This window comes from Protopterus annectens, chromosome 10.part0 (assembly GCF_019279795.1).
Source record: "Protopterus annectens isolate FY-2018-M chromosome 10.part0, PAN1.0, whole genome shotgun sequence".
Taxonomy (NCBI): domain Eukaryota; kingdom Metazoa; phylum Chordata; order Ceratodontiformes; family Protopteridae; genus Protopterus; species Protopterus annectens.
Window position 1 is genome coordinate 187,653,951 of NC_056744.1, and position 20,884 is coordinate 187,674,834.

Genomic DNA, 20,884 nt, shown 5'->3' on the forward strand with positions numbered 1-20,884 from the left:
TACAACTGACAATTGGCAAGACACCCATCCAAGTTATAGCTAGCTAAAGACCCCCTCCATGACTTAGGACACCCACTCCTCTTACCTGGATATACTTGACTCCATCAAGATACTCCCCTAACACCCTGATCCTTGGTGACTTCAACTACCCCACCATAGAGTGAATTATTCCTGCACTAATGCACTGTCTCAATGATTCCTCGACTTCAACAATTCTAAAGCACTAGACCAGCTTGTCGCATCCCCCACAAGGGGAGATAACATTCTGGACTTGGTTCTCACCAACATGGGCAACCGGTGCATTACTCCCATAGTATGTTCTTCCCTGGTGAGATTAGATCATCGGACTGTCTCATTTGAAGTTTCTGTCCCACCCACCACTACCCCAGTTGTAATCAAGCTAAAAAATCTTCTCAAAAGCTCACTACAACCTTCTAAGGGAGGGTATCTGTAGCTTCACACCACCACCCCCCTCAGAGGATGCAGACAACTATGCTGAACAGTACGCCAATGCAGTATACAAGCACCTGTACAACTGCATTGACTCAGCCATACCCAATAGAACTAAAACCTGCTCCTCAAGGAAACACAAACCTGTTTGGTGGACATCCTCTATCAACAGGCTTTACAACAAAAGGAAGAAACTATTGTCCAAGGGTAAAAAGGAACAAATTCCAAATTGGAAAAACTCCCTCCTTAGCCTCAACAAGCAAATTATATCACTAGTGAAAACCTCCAAGGCCAATTATGATTTGAAACTGGCCTCCATAACAAAGGTAAACCATAAAGTCTTCTTCAGTTACATCAGGAACCTCCGTGGCAAAGTCCAGGTGTGTTCCAAATTAGTACTTAACAGTATCACTTACACTGATCCTCTTGACTTAGCCAACCTGCTAGCAGGTAGGTTCAGCACAGACTTCACCCCCTCTGTCCCCCCCAAAGACCCTTTCAACATTCCCGATTCTTGTTCCGCACCTCACATCTCCATAGATCAAGTGTTACAGGCCCTGTCCAAGGCAAATAACACAGCTTCCATGGGACTGGATAGTATCCCAGGATGTATTCTGCACCATCTCCAGCAAGAACTGGCTTCACCATTGAGCACCCTATTAAACCACAGCCTAAGTACAGGCTTCATTCCAGCAGAGTGGAGAACTGCCATTGTCATCCTTTTGCACAAAAGTGGTGCCACTAGTGAATCTGGAAACTATCACCCATTAGCTTGACAGGTCTGATCTGTAAAGCCATGGAGTATATTATTCTGGATCTCATAAACAAGGACATAGGTAATCTCTAAGCACTTGACCCCACCCTGTTCGGATTCGTCAAGGACAGATCTTGCCTGCTGAACCTGGCTGACTTCTTTAAGACCATCACCAAGGCCCTGGATGAGGGAAAGTCAGTACATACAGCTTACCTTGACTTGGCCAAGGCATTTGGCACGATCCCCCACTCGGGCATCATCGAAAAGCTAACACAACTTGGCATAAATTGCTATCTCATCAGGTGGGTGGCCAACTTGCTCACCGACAGGACCCTGAGAGTCAATATAGGCACCTCCGATAGCAGACCTGTCACTAGTGGAGTTCCCCAGGGCCCTGTCCCTGTACCCTTGCTGTTTGTCATCTATTTCTCAGAGGTCCAGGCAAAGACAAAAGACCTGCGGCTGACCAAGTTTGCAGACGACTGTAAGTTGAGTGCTGTCATTGACTCCCCAAATGATGTTACCATACTCCAAGAGGGTCTCACAGCAACTAATGGCTGATGCCAAACTCATGGCCTCAAGCTAAATGCAAAAAAATGTATCATCATACCATTCAGCAAAAATACGACCCCGACTGATTATCACATCAATGGCAATCCCCTAAGCACAACCTGTGGTGAGAGACCTGGGCACTCATGTTGATAACAACCTCACATTCGACCATCATGTAGTGGCAGTGGTCAGAAAAGCACTTTACTTGGTTCATCTCATAAGTAAAGGGATTACATCCAGAAAAAAGGAGGTTATTACCTCTCTCTACTCCTCCCTCATTAGACCAATAATTGAGTATAACGCCGCGTTTGGGGTGTACCTCTCCAAACATCTGCACAAATGGAAAGGCCACTGAAATACCTCACAAAGAAAATCCATGGCCTCCAACACCTGTCCTATGCAGAGAGGCTCAAATCACTATCACTCTACTCTGTATTGTATAGATTGCGCAGGGGTGATCTGTGTCTCACCTACAAGGCAATCTCGGACCCTGCCCTTCTAGAGATGCTCCGTATCCTGAAGTCTAACTCCTCACGCACTACCCGCTGAAAAGGCCTGAATCTAATATGCGACATCAACAAAACCTGCTGGAGAGACAGGTTTGTCTCCCAGAGGCTGCCCCATCTCTGGAATAGACTTCCCATAAGCATAAAACAGAGCACCTTGATGAACCTCTTCAAGCGCAACCTTGATGAGTGAATGAGAAACCACAGATTTGGCCCAGGGGTTCCACCTGTGTCCCTCACTGGCAGGGGCGACAGGTGCTGACTGAGGTTTCTTTTTGGGGATAAACTCTTGGCTAGGCTTGTAAGGGCCCCAGGACCATAGTAACCTCCTATGATCCTATGAAATTACAATTAAATTTTGTTTTCTAGTCAATGTTTACAACTTGTTATCCACTTGTAAAATATACATCTCAGTATGATTTTATGAACTAGTTTGCATTACCTTTATGTTCTTCTGTTTGTAATTGCTACATTTTTGATGCCACTATTTTGAATATAACCTGGACTGAGCCTATAGTTTATCATGCTGTGATCAGTTCTCTGCCTCGGTAACCAAAATGCCTAATAGCATCTCCCACCTCCCCCATACTCACTACTCAGTTCATCAAACTCTGTCTTACACCTCTAAAATCAATCCTTTATACATATAAAACACCTTCTTCTGGCCCAATGTCACCCTACAGAATCTGTGGTAGAAAGCCTAAACACATCTCTGATTTCAAAATTAATATTTACCCTGACAACCTGCTGCCCCCCCCCCCAACCCTTGTCATTTATGCTTTCTGTTTTTGAGCCTTGATCTTCCACATTAAAATATTTGTCTCAGCCTCATCCTTGACCCGACATTTAGCTCCTCCAGCCATATTAACCTTAATGCTCATCTCTTTTTCCCCTCAAATCTGTTCCTTCACATCCTATATTTTATCCTGGTGATTGTCCCTGACATCCCACCAAACTTACCTCATCCTCCTCCATCTCCTTTATTTCACATTCTTTCTTTTATAAGCCCACTCCACTATATCTTATTATCTTTCCTTTCCTTTTTAATCCCCTTCCAATTCATGACCTCCTCTATTTCACCTTCCCTTATATTTTTATGCATAACCTGACTGACCATTTACTCCAGCCCACCAGTCTGCTGTGCTGTCCGTCATTTTGTTGTATTCCATCTCCATGTTTTCTTCACCTCTGACCCACCCAGACCTATCATATCTTGACCATAGCATGATCCAAAGATCACTAGTTATCAACTCTACTCCCACAACATTTCTGTATATGCTAGTATTATATCTAACTTACTGGCCTGCTTTTTCTCATCTCTAAAGAAGGTGCAAACAAACTTATCCCTTTTCTTACCAAATGTCAAATAACCCCAGTTTTCTGATTCTGCCTTTATTTCCTTCTGGCATCTTCTATGAAATTCTGTTGCACCACAGGGATCCAGGCTCAATGTTTGCAGAGATGGAGTTATTATATGCTCAAATTCGATGTGTGTGACATGCAATACATAAAGTAATTATGTGCAAATGCACCTATATGTATACTCGACACTGTGTGTATCCAACAAGGAGGATAACACTATATTAAAGCCCCCCCCCCAAATTCTATATCTTTCCTGTATTAATAACACAATCTTCTCTAAACTCTCCTGAAAACTCTCCCCATCCTCACTTGGCTGATAATGAAGTACTATCACAACTCCTGTCTTTTCTGTCTGTGACTCACCTGCTGTTACCATCCATCTTTCCAACACCCACCTCCCAGCCTACCTAGCCAGATCTACTGCCCTTCACTTCACCCTGTACATAATTAATCCTAGGCCAGTTACACCCCTTTCTTTTAAACTTATTCACCTTCCTTTGCCTCAGCTTCATTTCCATCATGAGTACCAGATCTACTCTTTCCCTCACCAATCTTAACTAACAACATCTCACTTTTAATTGGATTATTAATCCTCCCACATTCCAAGTTCCCACTCTCTCTTTCCTACATACCACCCCTATTGCTCTTCTGGAGCTCAGCATCAGTGCCCTTAAGTAGGTGATATAGCCAACCTATGTTTCTCCATCTAACAGAGAAAATTGCTAGCCATCATTGGCCTTGGCACTCACAAAGGTCAGCTCACACTACATCGACTGTACCTCATTCCACCTACCAATCCCCTTCCCTCCTTCAAGTCCCCATCTCCCTCATCCTCTCTACTTAACCACAGTCTCCCTACTTTTGCCTTCTCCTGACACCATCTGGTCTAGTCACCAGCTGCTTCCCCTACCACAATGTATATGCCAACTTTCACCCAGTCCAGGGCTCTAATACCAGGCAAACAATGGTCTACCATATGCTTCTTCTCAGACATTTAATTACATGCACACTGCCCCATCAGCTGAGCAACCATCTCTTCACTTTAAAACAGCAGTTTCACTCTCCATTTACTGTCCCCTCTAACAATAGTCATCACTACTTTCTCATTTAGGATAATACCACACAATCTAATTGCCATTCTACTATATCTAGTAAGTTAAAAACCTCAATACTGACTTTGCTTGGCAGACAATAACACACAAAGGTTATCCATACACACAAAGAACTATAAAACCACTCTATATAAGCCAAAAGTAAATCCCCAGCCTACCAATTGTCCACAACAATGTGCATACATTCACACCTTCTGTTAAAAAACATTGCACCACATTACTTGCTTTGTAATCACCTATAATATAAAATAGAATTAATCAACTCCCCTAGTACCTTCTTCACGATATCCCTACCCTACTTAAATCACATCTTCTTCATGACCTTACTAGTCATAAACTGCCCCTATACAGACAGACTCCATGATTTTACAATGAAAGGTGAGTCACCTCAGTTAATACAGTCAAGAGTTTCACTCTCCCAGAAAGATTTCCACTCCCCTTACGGACTGTTAAAACAAAATTGACAAAGAAAAACAATAACCATATAACCTGAATGCATATACAATTGCATTCAAATATGCATATGCATATTTATTTATCCTATCTTGTACATTTATTAGAATTAAGTGTAAATTTTCTTCTCATTAATAGTTATTTTTTTAGCATTTTAACTTCCTTTCTTTGTATAATTATGCGTGAGATATATTTGTGTGTTACTATTGGAGCTTTTTTTTCCCCGGGCCTCTACTGAAAATGGAGATATATCCAGTTGGACTAGCCCGGTAAACAAATGTAAAATAAAATAAATATATCCCAGTACTATACAAATATAGAAGTGACTTCTACCACCCCATTTGATTTTCAAAAAAGTAATACTCAGATACCCTACAAGACATTTCATCTTTGTAAATAAAAAAACACCTCATTTAAAAAAAAATGCCCATTATAGTAATAATTGCAAAACAGAGGCAACATTCCACCTCACATGATTTTGTTGCCACTATTGAACCATTACATCATCCCCCACACACAGGAGACGAAAAGAAGCAAGGCCTGACTGCACAAGTAAATCAATCATGCGAACAAGCCCAACCTGTAGCCCCTTTCCTGATTACATCAGCCACTGGAATACCACACCTTGCAAGGCCTGGACCACTTCATTTCCTTTAACAACCATCTCATGATGGGACTGCCCTCTCTCAATAGCTGATCTTCAAAGTATCTCTTGTTCGGATCCCTGTTCTTCTTCCAATTTTTTGTGACTTGCTATACTTTTCTGATATTCCAATAAAGTTGTCCACCATATCAATATCATCTCAGGTTCTCCTCCAATGCTCAATGTCTTGTAAAGGAGAATGATTCTGCACCCCTTCACTGCTAGGCACTCTGACCTCCTCCCCTTTACTGCTCAGGATGCCGATTGCATCCATTTCTTTCAGTTGTGTCTCCGTAGTAGTTGCTTTTGGCATTAATGACACCTTCTGCCTATGAAGGGACACTCCAACCATCTCCTTACCCTATCTGCTTCACTTTTTCTCATAATTTTGCACTTTTTTAATAGTTTATTTAGTGTCAGTTAAAATTGCTTATATTGTGCATTCATCAGACACTAGCAACTTCTGTATTTAAGAGATCTTCCATTTCATTACAGTGACTGCTTTACCTTGATATTTTGTTTGATTGCATTTCTTTATTGCTAATCAAACTGTTTTCCCTGTAACTTTCCACTCTTTTTCATACTTTTGCACTTCCTTAAAACTATTTTCACTACAACTTTTTACTCTTTTTTTTACTCTTGGGTTCATAGGTATATATCAGGCTAATGACCACCAGAGCCTTTATAAGCCTAGCCATGCAACCCAAACCAATTGTGTTCCCATGTAATATGGGTGTCTGTTTGCAGAGGTATGTTAGTTAGGAGGTTGCTAAAGGTTTAGTTGGAGGGAGGCATGTTAGGGAATATTTACTGTTGCCCTCTTTCTATCAGAGACATGGGGGCCAGACCATGGGTGAATTTTCGATTTCCCATCCGATGGTCAAGGTTTGTTTGAAAAGGGTTACAGTTGGACTCTACTTCACATGGATGGGGATCATTTGAGACCCATATCTGTTTTGCCAGAATGTTCTATTTATGTTATAAGCAAAATTCAAATCCTTGAATCTAATGCTCCTGATGCTATTCATTTTGCAGATGTGCAAAAGGTCTATCGGGGCTGGATCTGAGGATGCCTTACATGCAAGGAATAGATTGCCTATAAGTAACCAGTAGGAGACTGAGTATACAGATAGGGCTTTAAGGCAATCTGTACAGGACAGTATGCTAATACCCTGGATTTTCTTGGTGAGGAACCTATGTGGGCATTCCAGCTGTTGCATATGCCTGGTCCAGTACATGCCAAAGGGGGCATTGTACTCAATGATGAGTCTGATAAGGGCTGAGTAAAGTGGTACTATAACTTCTTTGGACATGGGCACAGCTCTCCCATATTGGTAAGTACTAGGTGCAGCATGTTTGAACCTCTGGTTGGAATGAGCACTATCTGGTCAAAGGAAACACTGTGTCTGCAAGTTGGAGGCAGTGCATGTTTCTTAGTCTGTACAGAGGTAGTTGAAGTCTCCCATGAATAGGGAATCTGGATGGATGGTAAGTGCCTCCAGCAAGTTTAGGTACGAGTTATAAGATTCTTGGGATATAGATGGTGACCTATAGCTTGCTAGGATATGTTAAGGGATTTTATCTTTGGTGATTTGCATGTGGATGAATTCCAAGGTATCATCCTGTTTAACCAACATAGAAGTATACTTTTGCTAATGTAGATTGATACACTTCCACCTTTAGTTCCTGTCTGTATGGCTAATGGCCTAAATGTGTGGAAGGCACTGAAGCCTCTTACTGCCAGAGTACTTTCTATGGTTTTAAACCATGTCTCAGTAATGGCACATATGTCTATATTCCCCAGAGTGAGGAGAGGTTATAGGGTATAGAGTTTCTTGTTAAGGTTCCTAGCAATGAGCAGTAACACCTTTAGGTTCATTTGTTTTTTATTTGCTATGATGGTTATTTTATTAATCTGGTATTGCCTAAAAAGGCAATAAGGGGTGGATAAATTTTTATCCAATATCCGGAAGCTTGGGAGAGAGGACATGTGCACACCACCCTTGGCAAAGCATAGTGGACTGTTAACCATGTCCTTCCATGCTGACTGATACTGAATCCCCCTGGGATAATAGAAGAAACTTATCCAATTGTTAAAGTCAAGTCATTTTGTGTTCATACTGTGGCATCATCCTTGGTGAAGGCAGAATGCTGTTTAGTGCAAGGCACATACCTGTCAGACACATAGTCAGAGAGATCCATAATGTCCCTTTCCATATAGTAGTGAGGTAATTCTCAGGTCATTTACACCCACTTGAACTGTGATAGAATCATACTGCTATCTGTGGTGTATTGACTTGAGTGAATGCATAACCTGGCGGATCCTGGCTCCAGATAAGCCACTATTTTAAACAACCCTTTTACACTTACTTATTACTAGTCAGTGTATAAAACTTGCTGAGAACAGTAGCTGTTATTCAGTGCCAGGAAATGATTTACTTCTGTTTCTGAAGGGTAGACATTATTGGCTAGAGTTCTAGCTGTTTTCATATTGGTTATTTCACTTGAGTTCCTCAGTTTAATAGTGATATATGGCACTTTGTGCAGTACCACTCAACTCTGTTTTCGACACAAGCAGGCTTTCTCTCTCATTTTTTTTAAGCCTCAGTCAATTCCTCCTCCCACTTAAGCTGTATCAATTGCAGAGTTAAGTAATAAAACACAGTTGCACATCTAAAGCCAATCATATAGCCAGTGTAGACCAACCTATTTTCATAATCTACTGTTTTTATTTAATTATTTAATCAAATTCTTTAATCCAAACTACTTACTTCATCTACTGTTTTTAATTTTCGTAAAGAAATACTTTAACACAGAAACGAAAACACTCACACTCTTGATCAAAATGGAAAGTCTGACAGCTAGTCCACCCTCTTTTGCTAACCTCACAGCACGTGGTATATTCAAACATTGTAAGAATTGCTTGATGCTCCTAGAAAAAAATCTTTTATTTAACTTGTCATTGTCTACTTGTGAGAAATGCAAGTACTTAGCCAAATTTAAGGCCACACTCTCACAAACACATCCTGCAGCCGTCATTCACCTACACCGCTGTCTACATATAATTCAAACTATGTTATCCTATGTTGAGACACCAAAAAAAATCCTTGCCTAAGCCATAATGGCACATTAGATGTAAGCCCCAGCATGTACTAAGCACTACAACACTACTGAGAGCTACGAGGAAACAGCACCTCCTAGACCAATAACATCCAAACATTCATCAAATGTAAACAGAAATGTACTAGTGATTAGTGAATCCAAAATTGGACACATATTCTACACTCACAAGGCTGGAAAAAAAAAGTAAGGTGACCGTGAACTGTCCCTCCGGAACCAAGATTGCTGACATTACAAAAGCCCTTAGGACCCTTAAACCAAATAAATCTGATTATAGCATGGTGATGGTCAGTGTTGGGGTAAACAGACCGGCATACAGAACCCTGAGGGATATGGATAAAGATATAATGGCACTCTCCATAAATTTTATAAATGCAGGTAAGAGCCTAGTTTTGAGTGGAATCCTTCCTTCACCAAAAATAAGCAAAGGTTTAAATAAATGATTGGCCTTAACAGTTGGCTATCATTTGAGGAGGATCCAGTATTTATTGGCATGGAGTGAGATGCTTGACAACTGTACATGCTTCACCAAGGAAGGTCTGAAACTCTCATTCCAAGGCTTATGCATTCTGGTGAAAGCTTTTGCTGCTCTCATTATGCCTTTTAGGCAAGGTTCAGCTAATGGACCACCCAACCTAATCTCCAAAACAAATCTACTACTGGGCTATAAAGCTAGAAATCTAAACAACAAACTGTCTGACCTTGAAGCCCTCCTGCATTTGGAGCATATCCATGTTTGTGTTGTTACAGAGACCTGGTTTAAGTGCCCAGAGAGTACCCTCTCAACACCTGAGTTTTATGGTTACCACTTACTTAGATCTGATGAAAACTGTAATGGCGTGCCCATATTTGTTAGGGACCACATATTACCTTGACACTAATACCTAGAGATCCCAAGTGGACCTTAAAGAGATTTAAATCATGTTGAACAAGATTAATAATTGCAGACTACAGAACTCCCACCATGTTTCTAGAAAATCACACAACATTCCTAAATATTTTTGATGAACTCCGATAAGTAGGAATGTTGTTATCCTAGGTGATTTTAACTACCCAGCAATTAAATGAGGGACTTGGATCACTAACATAGGATATTCAGAAAAAATGCTTTGATTTTATAAACAGGAATCACCTGGACCAGATAGTAAATGAACCTACTAGAGGACAGAATATACCTGATCTGTTCATACCAACTTCAAGGTATTCCCTCATTGGTCAAATCATACCACAAACTGGTCACCTTTTCTATCAAAACCTCCAAACTAACATAAACAAATATCATAGAATTCAAGGACTTTGAATGTACAAACCTCCAAAAATTCTATGATGAAGTCTCTAAATTAGAGTATAACAGCATTACCAAAAATGTCAATAATGCTAAGAGTTATGCAGAAAACTTCTACTCACTCCTGGACAAATGTATCAGATTGGCTGTTCCCACCAAATCCAAGCCATTGAGTAATTTTAAAAGGAAAAGCCTGAGTGGGGGCCTTCGAGCATTAATACGCTGTATAATAAAAGAAAGAAACTGATAAAACTGCATAGCAAAACAAGCTATCCCCAAACTAAGGAGGACAGCAAACAACTAGGCAAGAGGTTAAAAAGGGACATAAAAGAAATGGAAGCCAAAGACAACCACAAATCCTTCTTTAAGTTTATCAGAAAAATAAGAAATAACACCCAACATTGCTCCAAGCTCATTCCCAATGGTATCAGCTATTCAGATTCAGTGAATATCTCTAACATACTGGTTAATAAATTTGCTGCCAACTTCACCCCTGAAACATGTATTCCAAACTCACCTATCTCTGATGAAATCATGCCACTGATCATCACAAGAGAGCATGGACTGATAGTACTCTCCAAAACAAAGAATACCTCATCCATGGGGCCTGACATCATACCAGGTCACCTAATTAATAACACTAAGCAAGCACTAGAAGAACCACATATCAGACTTTTAAACCTGAACCTTTCAACTGGCTTTGTCCTGCATAATAGCACTGCACTGGTGTTGTAATATCACTCCAAAATAGTGGCCCCACCTCAGACCCAGGAAATTACCCATCAGCCTAACATGTCGTGTATGCAAACTTATGCTACTTATCATAATGAACCTAATTAACTATGACATCAAAAATGTTATTAGACTTGATCTGCAGCAGTTTAGCTTTAAGGATAGATCCTGTCAAATGAATCTTGTAAACTTCTTCGAGAGAGTTACTCAGGCAGTTGATTGTGCTTTTTATATATCACGTTACATGCTTGTTTTGCTTCTTATAAGCAATGTGAGCATTTCAGATACTGTACTTTTGACAAAATAACCAAAAAGGAGAGCAGTGTCTGCCCCATTTACATTTTTTGTTTCTGTTTTTCTGTTTCAATACAAAATAGATCCCTAAATAGTGATATTGCTTGGGCTAAACAACTAAATACTTTATAACCTGTTCAAAAATGCTAATACAAACCATGGAATTCACATGAGAATCATAAACTGTATTAAAAAATACATCAGGAGATATTAATGGTAAAGATGGTTTATACCCTGTCAGTATAAAAAAAAATCTTGCGGAGACATAGTATAATGCAAAGCAGATGTCTTCAGTTACTTCGCCTAAATATATTTTAGCAGATGGTAAATATCTGGAGTTATTAAACTAAAGAGCTAATAAAAAATGTTGGATGTTTGGAAGCATGCATTATATCTTTTTAATTGTGACACTGGATATGCATTAGGTGCAAGAACAATATTGCAGTGTACATAATCTATATTCCATGCTCTTTAGGTTGTGTGATGCAATGATGCAAAGAAATAAATATAATTTTCTATAAAATGTGCTGAAATTGTAACTTAACAAATGGCGGCTTTGATATAGTTGATGTCATATTTGAGATTGTTGTCTTTTAATATACCTGTTATGATCTTTTGTATTGTCATATAATGTTTTAATTGATTTGTTATTGTGATATGTGTATTTTAATGATACATTGATTTTTTGTGAATTTATCATCTCTGCTTTTTCTATAAACAATAAGAAAGCATCATCAGAAATCATTGAAACTAACAGTACTTCATTAATTAATTTCTAGGTGCTGTGGTGGGATATTCGGAAACTGAGTGAACCCACTGAGAGGTTAATCCTGGATCCAACCAAGAAAGGTAGCTTAGACAATGCACTAGGAGCCATTTCTCTGGAATTTGAATCAACCATGGTAACCATTTTATTCCTGTTTTAGCCCTGTATTAAATCATGTGAAATTAAAGCATAACATTTCATGTGACATCATGTCTTTGTTTTCCAAATTCAGCATTTAGCATTGTAATCAAATTGCTGCAAAAATAGCATTATTATGCATATTTTGAAATTAGAAGGCATGGATTCTTACACTGGCTTGCTAGCAAAGAATCAAGGTTTGCATATCTGAATTTTTAGCTGTTTGGTTATGAGCAACTGTCTACATGCAAAGCAGGTTTCTGCTATTTGGCTACTCAATAAAGATTGTGGGATATATTTGTAATGTCTGTATGTGGAGAAGTCAAAAAGGAAACTGAGTCAAAGCCACATGCATCATGGCAGGTTATGGGCACAGAGTATTATTTGCACTTAAAGTGGTCTTACACATTAGCTTTGGCAGTGCAAGAATGAAAGGGGTAAATTAAAAAGAAAATAACCCGTGATCAACCAGTATAAGAGAAGAGAACCAGCACCCAGCCTGCTGTCCTGAGATACAACACTTGATAGGGTCATAGAAGCAGAGTTTGTAGTGTCATTTGAGGTGTTCTTTTGGTGCTTCAGTAGCTGAAAATGGGTCAGTAGTAGACACAGACTTGTGCCCATCATTAAAATTACCTTTCTTTGACACTGTTTCAAGTTACTTGTTGCTTCCCTGTAACTCTTATATTTGAAAAGAAGCAGATTTTTCTTTTAGAAGGAAATAGTGCATGTCCACCAAGGAACTTCAGATATACAGGACACACCATATTAAAATAAGACACCAGTCTGCTAGAATGGAAAGAATTCTTAGATTTCAAAGTGATGGTGTGGCTTTAGTTACTTGTTATATTTCTACAGTATCAGTGTAGATGGTGACAGACCACTCTACCACTAGAGGAAATCTACTGCAACTAAAGTCACAGCAGTTGCCAGTCCTGTCCATATCTGTGAAAGCTGAGCTCTATAAAGTAGTTACCATGATAGATCTAAAAGGGCTGCATAACATATGATGTAATGGGATCCTATCTCGCCTACATTCATAACTGATGGGTTCGGAGCCGATCCATCGGCTCCGACTCGGCCACTATATAGTAGAACAAAGTCTCTAATTGGCTGGGCTACCCCTTATCCCAGAATGCACCACGCCTGCTTCCTCAGATCTCGTTTGCCGCTTTTCAAGCTAGACGTGGTCTCGACTTGGCTGGAGCTAAGTGTTTTTTTTATTACTTTTTGGTCTTTTGACCTAGGGTTTTCTTCACTAATTTAACAAACAGCTGTTTTAACAGCTTTACGTGTGTGTGTGAACCTTTTTCAGTGTGATTGGTATTTCTCTACTTACCAGGCAAGGCCCGTTTAAGTTAGAGGGCCCTTGCCCTTATTTGTGAGTTAAGATATTGATTTTTGTCTATCTTTAGGTTTGTTTTTCGCCCTACTGTACGTCCTGCTTTATCGGGCTAGCCCATTTTAGTTAGAGGGCTTCTGCCCGTTTTTGTGTTCCGTATCTCGGGCCAGTCCCGTTTTTGAGTCAAGGGCTCGTGCCCTACTTTAAGGTTACTTTTGTGGTGAAAGATAGTTGGGTGATAGGATGTCTAAGGAGCAGAAGTCTGGTTTTAAAAAGTGCACCAAGTGCAATTACAAAATGTCTATTACTGATAGCCATGCTGTTTGCGTATATTGTTTAGGACCGAAACATTTGCAGGAGACATGTAGTGTGTGTCATGCTTTTTCCTCTAGGGTCCTTCAAGAACGTAAAAATAAATTGATCCTTAAGGGCCTTATTAAGCCCTCCTTTGAGGAAGCTTTGGCTTCTCCTTCCCCTCCAGCTTCTAAAAAAAAAAAAGGTCGCCGGCTCCGACTAGTCCGTCGGAACCGACTTCCAAGAAGCATAGGTCGACCTCTTCTTCCTCGGCTCCAATGGCTTTGGAGCCTCGGGTGGAAGGGTCTGCCTCGATACCTCTTTCCTCGGCTCCATTGGTGTCAGAGCCGCAGGTTGGGGGATCGAGAGGCAAATCACCTGCTTCGGCTCCTTTGGTCTCGGAGACGTTGGAGGTGTGCAGCTCAGACTCCCCCCCCCCCCGGCCCCGAAGGCCCCTTCAGCGCCGATGCTTATTCATACGGTTCCAGATCTGGTGCCGATGGTGTTGGAGCCATTTCAGAGCTGGTCCCCTGGTCTATCGGAGCCGAGAGAGAAGTCGTCTCGGCCCCCATCTATTTCCTCTAAACCCTGCAGGTTGTCAGACTCAGATTTGGACACAGTTATCCAGAGGCTTTTCCAGTCCCCGGTTTTTGCAAAAATGGTCTCGGCTCCAGCCCACTCGGCTCCAGATCCGGTCCCCACTTTGACACATCCGATTCCTCCTCCAACCTCCTCAGAGCCGTTGGAGTCGGTGATGGTAGAGCGGAGCAGAGTTGTCCAGTCGAAACCGAGACTCTCTCTGAGCTTTTCTGTTCCGACCATCATTCCTACCCTGTCCTCGGCGTCAGGGTTCGGTACCGGGACTTCCTCGGTCGGGGCCGAGGGGAACACTTTGGAACTGGTAGCTTCAGTTCCTAGTCTTCCCCTCGGAGCGTTGGCCGCAGGGATTCCGGGAACCGTCGGGGTCTCTCAGCCGGTATCCTCCATAGAGTCTGGAGGTCCTGCTTTTGAGGCCATGAGGAGTGCGCTGGCCATGTCCTTGCTGGCTCAGCAAGTCTCTACCTCACTGTCCCTAGACTTGGGAACTGGTGCTTCTGGTGTGCTTCATTCCCACGACAATGGGGCCCCAGGACCTGAGGATACCCCCTTGGGGGGTTCCCTTCTCCCGGGAGGTCCTTCTGAATCCGCTTCAGATGAACCTCCAAGAAAAAAATTGTGCAAGAGGAAGCACATTGACTCCCAGGATGAGTCTATCACTTCAGATACTGACCTCGATGATGCGGAGGGGTCCCCAAAATCGTCCTCGGATGACGTCTCATTCTCAGATATCCTCGAGATCCTGAGACAGAGAGGCAATTGGCAGTCCAAAACCCCTTCCGCGGAGGAGTCAGTCTTCCTCAAGGCTTTTGGGGCCCAGCCCTCCGCCTCCTGGGTGTCTCCACCCTTCGATGAATTACTAGATTTAGTTTCTCGAAGGGTGAGGGAACACCCTGACTCTGTGGAACCGGTGCCCGCCAGGCCTAACAAGTTCCTCTCAGCCCCTCCTCAAAAGGAATTTTTGACCAAAGGAGTTGCAGTAGATGCGATGGTGGTGGCATCTGCCACTCAGCAAGACGTGGCAGAGGCTTCAACGCCTATTCACCCTCCTAATAAGGATTCCAGGAGCATGGATAGGTACAGGAAGCGTACCCTTTCTTCAGCGGCCTTTACCCTGCGGTCGCTGAATTACCTTTGTCATTTTATCAGGCTCCAAAGGGACTTCCTCAAAGAGTTAGGTGAGTCTCTTACGGGTAATCTTCCTGAGGCATTAGCCCAAACTGTTGGCTCCCAGATGACTACCCTATCTTCGATAGTCAACTCGTCTATGAGGCTCATCTCATATGTGGCCGAAGGGGCGAGTAGAGCAGCGGGAACAGGCGTGGCTCTTAGAAGACATGCCTGGTTACGCTTGTGTCCCTTTGCGGAGGCTTTTAAGTCTTCCTTCACCGACGCCCCCTTTGATGGGTCCTCCCTGTTTGGACCCAAGGTGAAGGACACACTGACTCAGTGCTAGCAGGAGGGCAAGACCTTGACTGCCGTGGGGGCCCGTTTTTCCGCTCCCTCTAGACCTTACCCCAAGGCCCAGAGAGGAGGGAAAATGTGGTTCAGGAAATCTCAAAGGTCTTTCCCTACTCCACCGAGTGATCCCCCCCTCTAGAGGCGGGGGGGATTCAGGAAGACGCCGCCCCAGAGGCGGCAGAGGCCCCGTAACTCTGGAGACCACGATTCCTTTCGTGGTCCATCCTACGCTCCCCGTCTCTGAGACGTGGCCCGACTGCGCATCTCCGGAGCCAGTCGGGGGTCGTTTTGCAGAACACCCACAGGCTTGGGAATCTATCACCAAGGATCAGTGGGTGCTCCGAACCATAACCGGAGGCTATCTCATCCCTTTCATCAAGATCCCCCCTCTTCCTATCAGGAAAATCCCGGATGTGCCACCCAGTCAGCGGTATCAAGCAGCGGTCGAGGTTTCAAAGCTGCTAAGAAAAGGAGTCATCCAACCTGTCCCCGCCGACCAGATCAGATTAGGAACTTACTCAAGACTATTTTTGGTGCCAAAAAAGACAGGGGACTTAAGGCCCATTTTGGACCTCAGCTCATTGAATCGCTTTGTAAAAAAATCCAAATTCCGAATGGTCACCCTTCAGTCCATTCTCCCGTTATTGGAGAAGGATGTCTGGATGTGCTCCATAGATCTCAAGGACGCTTACTATCACATTCTGATAAGTCAAGAGTCCAGGAGTCATTTACGCTTCCGCCTGCGAACCAGTCATCTCCAGTTCCGAGCACTGCCCTTTGGTCTCAACACAGCCCCCAGGGTGTTCACCAAGTGTCTGGCAGTAGTGACAGCTCACTTGAGAAGTCTAGGATTCCAAGTGTTTCCCTATTTAGATGACTGGCTCCTTACTGCCACCTCCAAGCATCTATTACTTCGGGCACTTATGACCACAGTCAGTTTGGGTCATTCACTAGGAATCAAGTTCATTTGGGGAAAATCTGTGCTGCAGCCGTCTCAGCGTATTACCTTTATAGGCGCAGAGTTAGACACAAGAAGAATGCGGGCATTCTTGCCGGCAGAAAGGATTCAGGTCCTGCAGTCTCAGGTTCAAACCTTGTTACCCAGATCATGAGTTCAGGCCAGACTGATTCTGCAGTTATTGGGCACGATGGCCTCGACTATTCTTCTAGTCCCCTTAGCCAGGCTGCACATGCGGGTGCTGCAATGGCTACTGTCGGTTCAAAGGTCCTTTCAGGAACTTCCCTTGAACCATTTGGTCCAGATTACCGAAATTTGCCGGCGGGACCTACGTTGGTGGCTGCTTCGGTCCAACCTGGACCAGGGGCAACCCTTTGCTCTTCAGCCTCCTTTCGCCACGGTGACCATGGACGCCTCCCAGATAGGGTGGGGGGGGTCATTATCTGGACAGGTCTGTCCAAGGCACGTGGCAGGCTCACGAAACGCACTTACATATCAATATCCTGGAAATGAGAGCGGTGCTACTGGTGTTGCAAGCACTTCATCATGCTCTTCCCCGGGGTACTATTGCAATCCTATCTGACAACATGTCGGTAGTCTGGTACATAAACAAGCAAGGCGGAACCAGGTCCTACCCTCTTTGCCGAGAGGTCATGAGAGTGTAGCATTGGGCGATTTCTACCCAGCGTTTCCTAGTGGCAACGCACATTCTGGGGAAATCCAATGTGATTGCGGACAGGCTGAGCAGGACTCTCCTGTTGCCCCACGAGTGGTCCCTCAATGACAGGGTGGCTGCAAACATCTTCGCCAAGTGGGGCCTCCCTTGCTGCGACTTGTTCGCCAGCCCTCACAATGCGAAATGCAGGGAGTTCTTCACTCTGACTCTCTCTCAGGGGCAGATTCCCAGGGATGCTCTAGCTCACAGTTGGCCCCACGGTCTACTTTACGTCTTCCCTCTGGTTCCCTTTCTCCCGAAGGTGATACAGAAGGCAATTTATCTAGAAAGCGACATGATTTTTATCGCTCCACACTGGCCTCGTCAGGTTTGGTTCCCCTTCCTTCTGAGGTATGCGGTGGAGGGCCCATGGTTTCTGGACCTGGTGCCCGACCTGTTGACTCATCAGTTGGGGCAGTCTCACCCATCCCTCAGGTCCTTGAGGTTGGCCGCTTGATTACTCCACTTCCAACCTTAGTCAGAGATAACTCTTTTTCTCCAGACGTCATCCACATTTTGTCCTCTTCTCACAAACCTTCCACTATTAAACTGTATTCCAGCAAGTGGAAGAGGTTTGCTCTTTGGGCCCAGCAATGAGGTATAGACCCCCTTACCGCCCCAGTACCTCAGGTTTTAGAATTCCTGGCTTCTTTGTTTTATTTGGGCTCTTCAGTTTCCACAATTAAAGTCCAACTGGCGGCTATCTCTAATTTTCATGTCTCCTTTGAGCCTTCCTTAATGGCAAACAGGCTTTGCAAATCTTTCCTTAAAGGAGCGTGGCTCCTTCAGCCCCCAATAGCCCATCCTGTGCCCCCTTGGGACCTGAATATGGTTCTAGCTTCTTTAACTGCCCGCCCCTTTGAACCAGCAGCTACTTGTGATATAAAATTTCTATCTTGGAAAAACGCCTTTTTGGTGGCAATAACCTCTGCCAAGCGGGTCTCAGAGCTTCAGGCTCTCTGTTCAAATCCTCCTTATTTGACCTTTCACAAAGACAGTGTCCCTCAAGTTAAATCCCTCTTTCTTCCCCAAGGTAGCATCCCCCTTATGCATTCAACAATCCTTGGAGCTCCCTGTGTTTTTTCCCAAATTCTCCAATAGCGCAGAATATATTTTCCATCAGTTGGATGTTCACAGACAACTGCGTTTTTATTTAAGTAGGACCAATCAGACACGAAAGTCAGATCAGCTGTTTGTGTCCTTTGCGGAAAATAGGTTGGGTCAACCGGTGGCTAAAACCACCATAGCCAAATGGATTAAAGATTGCATCTCCTTCATTTATTCACGGTCCGGCAAAGAGCTACCTTTCCCAGTCAGGGCTCATTCTACCAGGGCAATGGCTACTTCTGTAGCATTCCACTCCAAATTATCGATAGATGATATATGTGCGGCCGCTACCTGGACTTCTCCACACACCTTCATTTCTCATTATAAGATAGATGTGGCTTCTCGGGGTAGAGCTTCCTTTGGTTCCACAGTTCTAAGGAGTGTTTTCCAATTAGCCACCCGGGATTTAGGTGCTAGGGACGCTGTCCCATTAGTTATGTGCTTACCATAACTTCGGATGTATGGGATCCATCTCGCCTACATTCATATGTACCCGCCCTCCTTCCCCCTTCCCATTGGATTTAGTGGGAATGTTGCTACTTACTGAGTTTTTCTCTTGAAGGACTTTAGTTTTTTACAGTTGCTGGTATGTCTCTGTGTCTGGATGTAGGTATGAAAGCGAACAAACAAGATCTGGGGAAGCAGGCATGGTGCATTCTGGGATAAGGGGTAGCCCAGCCAATTAGAGACTTTGTTCTACTATATAGTGGCCGAGTCGGAGCCGATGGATCGGCTCCGAACCCATCAGTTATGAATGTAGGCGAGATGGATCCCATACATCCGAAGTTATGGTAAGTACATAACTAAAAGTTTTTTTCTATTCATGTTCATGTGAGACATCGGAACTGTACATTTTTATGTAGGACTTCCCCACCTAATGTGACTTTGGAGTGCTCTTATGCACCAGAATTCATTAAGTTTGCTTAAAGCAAGTGTGCTATATAACCAATATTGGTAGGTGCTAAGCTTAGATGTTCATCATATTGATCACTGCTGCAGCATCCTAAGCTATATGGGTTATATCCTACATAGGATATAACAGCCAGCTAGCTTCCAAAGCTTCAGGGCACCTTCCACATGCCCAAATCTTTAGATAGGCTTGGGTGCCAAGCCCTTCAGAGCTTTCCTGCCACCAAAGTGTGTGCTCCTCTGCAGGCTTTTTAGGGTCGACAGTCGGCTAATGCTCTCTCATTGCTGGGAAGATAAATTCCCTTTGGAGAAAAAAAAACTTTCAAGTTACTTTTGTGTTGTTTTAATTGTCTTGCTGACTAAAGCAACTATTTTAAAGCTATAGAAAAGTATTTTTATTGATCGCCACATTACTTTAATCTACTTTTAAAAGGGAATGCACTTTCTTATTTTTTATTTATTTATATTTATTTTACTTTTGTTTACCGGGGAGCTCTGACTGGACAGATCTGTTTGTTTTCAGTGGAGGCCCGGGGGAGAAAAGCTCCAGAAACAATTACTAATGTACTGTACATAAGATATTTACATGAGCATTGTGGTAAAAAGTTGTTAAAAACTACCTTTTCTGTGATGAAACTGTTTATTTTACTTTTGGGGGCTGGGAAAGTTCTTAAAGTGCTTTTTACTGTGTTTTCTCTGTGGAAAAAGTGTCATTTGTGCAACTTTCGTTTATTTCTGACTGTTGCTGCTAAACTTTTCTGGGAATCTATCACCACTTTTAACTTGACCATGGAACAAACTACAAATACCTCAGTCAGACCTAATTCCAGCTAAAAAAAAGAAAATTTAAAAAAGCAGCCTTTGCCACCACAGCAGGCTAGTACATTGCCTCAGCCACAGGTGGGTGACTCTGCTGTGGTCATAGCTGGTTCCTCAGACACTCATCTTTTTCCCTGAATCCCTCTGATGTTGTCCATGCAGACACTATGGATTGGGGTTATCCATGTCCTCTACAGATATTGAGAGTCCCCTCAGTGGACAAGGGGAGCCACTCTTGTCAATCTTGAGAGAAAGAGCAGGAAGTATGCCCCCACTTAGCTAGACTGTTTTGCCCATCCCAGGGAAGCTGTTGTCCCAACATTTCTGTCAAAAAGAGAGAGAAAACTAAGCACTGAACTTCTCCTGTCCCCGATTTTGTGAACAGTACTAATTTATTGGGTTTGGCTCAGGGTCATATACAAGCTACTTATAAGGCTTTTTGTGATAAAAGAAAAACATGGATTCCTCTTTTCTTGAAGAGGTTCAAGATTTTGAATCTGTAGGAGAATATGAAG

The 20,884-nt window shown here is 43.0% G+C and overlaps 1 protein-coding gene across 1 annotated transcript in view; it reads left to right on the plus strand.

Annotated features, from left to right (window-relative positions):
• DNAI2 (dynein axonemal intermediate chain 2) overlaps positions 1 to 20,884 on the plus strand; it is an 817,148-nt gene that overhangs the window by 657,341 nt on the left and 138,923 nt on the right. Inside the window, exon 8 of the mRNA XM_044086721.1 lies at positions 12,043 to 12,165. Coding sequence (XP_043942656.1) covers positions 12,043 to 12,165 — 123 coding nt within the window. The remainder of the gene's footprint in view (positions 1 to 12,042; positions 12,166 to 20,884) is intronic.